The sequence below is a fragment of the Chiloscyllium plagiosum genome, chromosome 33 (genome assembly GCF_004010195.1).
Source record: "Chiloscyllium plagiosum isolate BGI_BamShark_2017 chromosome 33, ASM401019v2, whole genome shotgun sequence".
Taxonomy (NCBI): domain Eukaryota; kingdom Metazoa; phylum Chordata; class Chondrichthyes; order Orectolobiformes; family Hemiscylliidae; genus Chiloscyllium; species Chiloscyllium plagiosum.
The window spans coordinates 39,743,382-39,747,288 of record NC_057742.1 but is presented as its reverse complement, the minus strand read 5'-3'; the positions used below and the strand labels follow the sequence as shown (position 1 = coordinate 39,747,288).

The window sequence follows — 3,907 nt, the reverse complement described above, 5'->3', positions numbered from 1 at the left end:
AAAGAACATTAAAGCACAGGAACAGGCCCTTCGGCCCTCCAAATCTGTGCCAATCCAGATCCTCTATCTAAACCTGTTGCCTGTATCCCTCTGTTCCCTGCCCATTCATGTATCTGTCTAGATACATCTTAAATGATGCTATCATGCCCGCCTCCCCACCTTTGCTGTCATTCCAGGTACCCACCACTCTGCATAAAGAACTTTCCACACATATCTCCCTTAAATTTTTCCCCTCTCCCCTTGAACTCTTGACCCCTAGTAATTCAGTCCCCCACTCTGGGAAAAAGCTTCTTGCTATCCACCCTGTCTATATGTCTCATGATTTTGTAGACCTCAATCAGGCCCCCAGTAGTAACCTCCATTTTACTAATGAAAATAATCCTAATCTACTCAACCTCTCTTCATAGCTAGTGCCCTCCTTTTCAGGCAACATCCTGGTGAACCTCCTCTGCACCATCTCCAAAGCATCCACATCCTTTTGGTAATGTGGTGACCAGAACTGTACAATGTATTCCAAGTTGCTCAGTTTGATGTTGCTAACCTGTAAGAATAATGTTGGATCTTTTCTTTATGATTGAGCTTTTGTCTCATTGTACAACTTAATCTGTCAAACATAAGGTCACATTTGATTGGATCCATTAGTCAATGGCCAGCGAACTGCTTGGGTCATTTGCTGGTTGCATTGAGTTATTGAACAACTGAACTCCTGTGATTGACATTTTATTTGATTTCATGTTCTTATGAAATAGCAGAATGTTACCGCAATACATCTCTGTCCCCAATCACCACATTTGTTAAACACAGCAGAGAAACACCACCTACTTGAGCACAATTTAAATATAAGTAAAAACTGAAAGAACTACTGATGCTGAAAATCAAAAATGAAAACAGAAATGCTGGAAAAGCTCAGCATCTGTGGAGAGACAACAGAGTTAATGTTTCAGGTCGAGTGACCCTTCCTCAGAACTGATGGAGATTCTGAGGAAGGGTAACTCAGCCCAAAATATTAACTCTGATTTCTCTCCACAGATGCTGCCAGACCTGCTAAGCTTTTCCAGCAATTTCTATTTTTGTTAAATATAAGTAGTTGTTTGACAGTAAAGAACTTGAATACTGGTGAGAAAAGACAGATTTTGTCAAAGATCTTGCACTCATTATATCCGCTCACGAGAAAAACAGAAGTAAATGGAAAACAACATCTATATTGTACAAGAGATTTGATGGTTTGTAGCTAATTGTCAAAATTTGATTACATTTTGAACAAGGCAGTCTAACTCTGATCTTCAAGACATATAGTAATACACAAGAGTCTGTTCTTTGCAGAGGAAGAACATTGCACCTGTTTCCACTCAACACAGTAGTTACCAGTCATTTTCTGATTCATTTCTCACTGAAATGCTTTGACCAATCAGAGTCAACAAAATTTAAACAAAGCTTGGCAGCCATCATTAACTAGTGCATTCTCCACAGCAAGGCCTCTACCAACAAGAGTCCAACTATCTCTCATTAAGTATAAGTGCTGTTTTATTTTTAATTTGGATTTTTCACGAATTGTCCTGATTGGTATAAGAAAAAAGAACCCATTGACAAAATTTGACATCAAAACTTAAATAGATGTGTAAATACAGAACATCAAAGATCTGATATTTATTTACATAAGTGACTGATTTTAACAATGTAATGATGACGAAAAGGTGCTAAAGTTTATATATGATATTGCCATTGGGCAGTGCAGTTATAGCCACATAATTGGTTTGCAGTGCAGCAGCTCTGTTCTCAGGTTTTATGTTGAAGGTTTTGACTCCATGTTGAATTCCCCCTTGTGCTCAGTGCTCAGTGACTTCAGACAGTCTCTGCACCTGATCCTCTTTGCCCTCAACAATAAGTTGTACACGATCACAGCCAAGACTCCACCGAGCATGGGTCCCACCCAAAAAATCTGCAACAACACAACAGATGCAATTTAATTTCTCAAGCTGCAGCCTGTGATCTGAGCTGGTCAGTGTAAAACGATAAATAAAACATCCTGAAGTTAACAATCTTCTGTGTGCAAAGCTGCAGCAGTTTAATTCTTTGGTGGAAGCTGTATGATTATTGATAAGTCTCAAAGAGGCAATTGTTACTTTGCCCATGACAAGCTGAAGAATGAGAGGACAATGCAGGGCAGTACTTCTGCCTCAAACCCAGGATCTGGGTTTGATACCAGCCTTGGGAGACTGTGCACATTTTCCCCGTGTCTATGTGAGTTTCCTCCGGATGTTCTGGTTTCCTCCCAAAGTCCAAAGATGTGCAGGTTAGGTGGATTGGCCATGCTAAATTGCCCATAGTGTTCAGGGATGTGGAGGCCAGGTGAATTAGCTATGGGAAATGCAAGCTTACAGAAATAGGATAGGGGGATGGGTCAGGGTGGGATGCTGTTTGGAGGGGCGGTATCGACTCAATGGGATGAATGGCCTGCTTCTACACTATAGGGATTCTCTAATGTGATCCATTCTTCTCAACTGAGAGACAGTTACCTTGGCCAATCCTAATCACTCACATCATGGCCCTGAATTAGTCCACACTTTGAGCGGGGAAAGGTTGGAAGTGGGATGTGAGAGTTTGAGAGTTGAATCTGAGAAGGTTATTGGGGATTGAGTCAGCTCCTTTGGCAGGGACTTAGTCAGCTCTCTGTGAAGCCAAAATTAGGACTTTATCTTGGGTTCAACCAGATGATGAAATGATTGACATTTGGGATTGGATTTTCAGATGGGAGATGGGAATCAGGAGATGGGACGATCCCAAAGTCACTAACCAACCTCTTTCTCAAGATTTCCAGCAGCTAGGATTGTACAGTTTCAGGACTAAGTCATGTGGAGCAGGGATCTCCTGTGTTATGCCCAAGGTGAGCCATGTCCTGTCAAGCAGGTTAAAAGGCTTTCCCAAAATATGTCAGCCTGATGTTCCCAAGGCAATCAGCATCCTGTCTGACCACTTTAAATCCAGCTCTACCTAACCTGTCACTCCCTATCCTCACTATCCCCTCACTGCTCCGCCCCAACCCTCACCCTTCACCTTCACCCCTTTGTCCTTATTCCCTCACCCAACTGACCCTCATTTCTCTTACCTTCACTCCCTCTTCCACACGGTCCCAGGCAAAGCATTAATAGATCCAAAGGGAAATCTTGAAAAAGAGGTCTAAGTTTTGGAAGGAAAGAAGCCATTGAGCTTACTGACTGATTAAACTGTATCATAGTGAAAGAGTCATAGAGTCATACAGCGTGGAAACAGACCCTTTGGTTCAACCAGTTGATGCCAATAATAACCCAAAGTAAACTAGTTCCACCTGCCTGCTCCAGGCCCATATCCCTTCAAACCTTTCCAATTCATGTATCCATTGTACCTGCATCCACCACTTCCTCAGGAATTTCATTCCACAGGGAAACCACTCTCATTGTAAAAAAAATTGCCTTATTTCTTTTTTAAAGCTCTCTCTTCTCTCCTGAAAGTTGTGTCTCCTATTCTTGAAATTCCCCATCTTCGGGAAAAGACAATTACCATCAACTCTATCTATACCTCTCATTATTTTATAAACTTCTATTAGGTCACCTGTTAACCTCCTACGCTCCAGAGAAAAATGTCCCAGCCTCTCCAGCCCTTCTTTATAACTCAAACCTTCTATACTTAACAACATCCTGGTAGATCTCTTCTGAAACCTCTCCAACTTAATAATATCCTTCCTATAACTGGGTGACCAGAATTGGACACAGTACTCTAGAAGAAGCTTCACCAATGCCCTACACAACCTTAACTTAATGTCCCAACTCCCAGTCTCAAAGGACTGAACAATGAAGGCAAGCGTGCTAAATGCCTTTTTAACCACCCTGTCTATACGTGATGCAAACTTTAAAGAATTAAGCACCTGCAC

The 3,907-nt window shown here is 41.7% G+C and overlaps 1 protein-coding gene across 1 annotated transcript in view; it reads right to left on the bottom strand.

Annotated features, from left to right (window-relative positions):
- Positions 1-1,611: 1,611 nt before the first annotated feature.
- The window catches only part of LOC122539685 (aquaporin-1-like), a 14,865-nt gene continuing 12,569 nt past the window's right edge, over positions 1,612-3,907 (bottom strand). Inside the window, exon 3 of the mRNA XM_043674676.1 lies at positions 1,612-1,939. Within this exon, the coding sequence (XP_043530611.1) occupies positions 1,784-1,939 (156 nt within the window). The 3' untranslated portion in view covers positions 1,612-1,783. The remainder of the gene's footprint in view (positions 1,940-3,907) is intronic.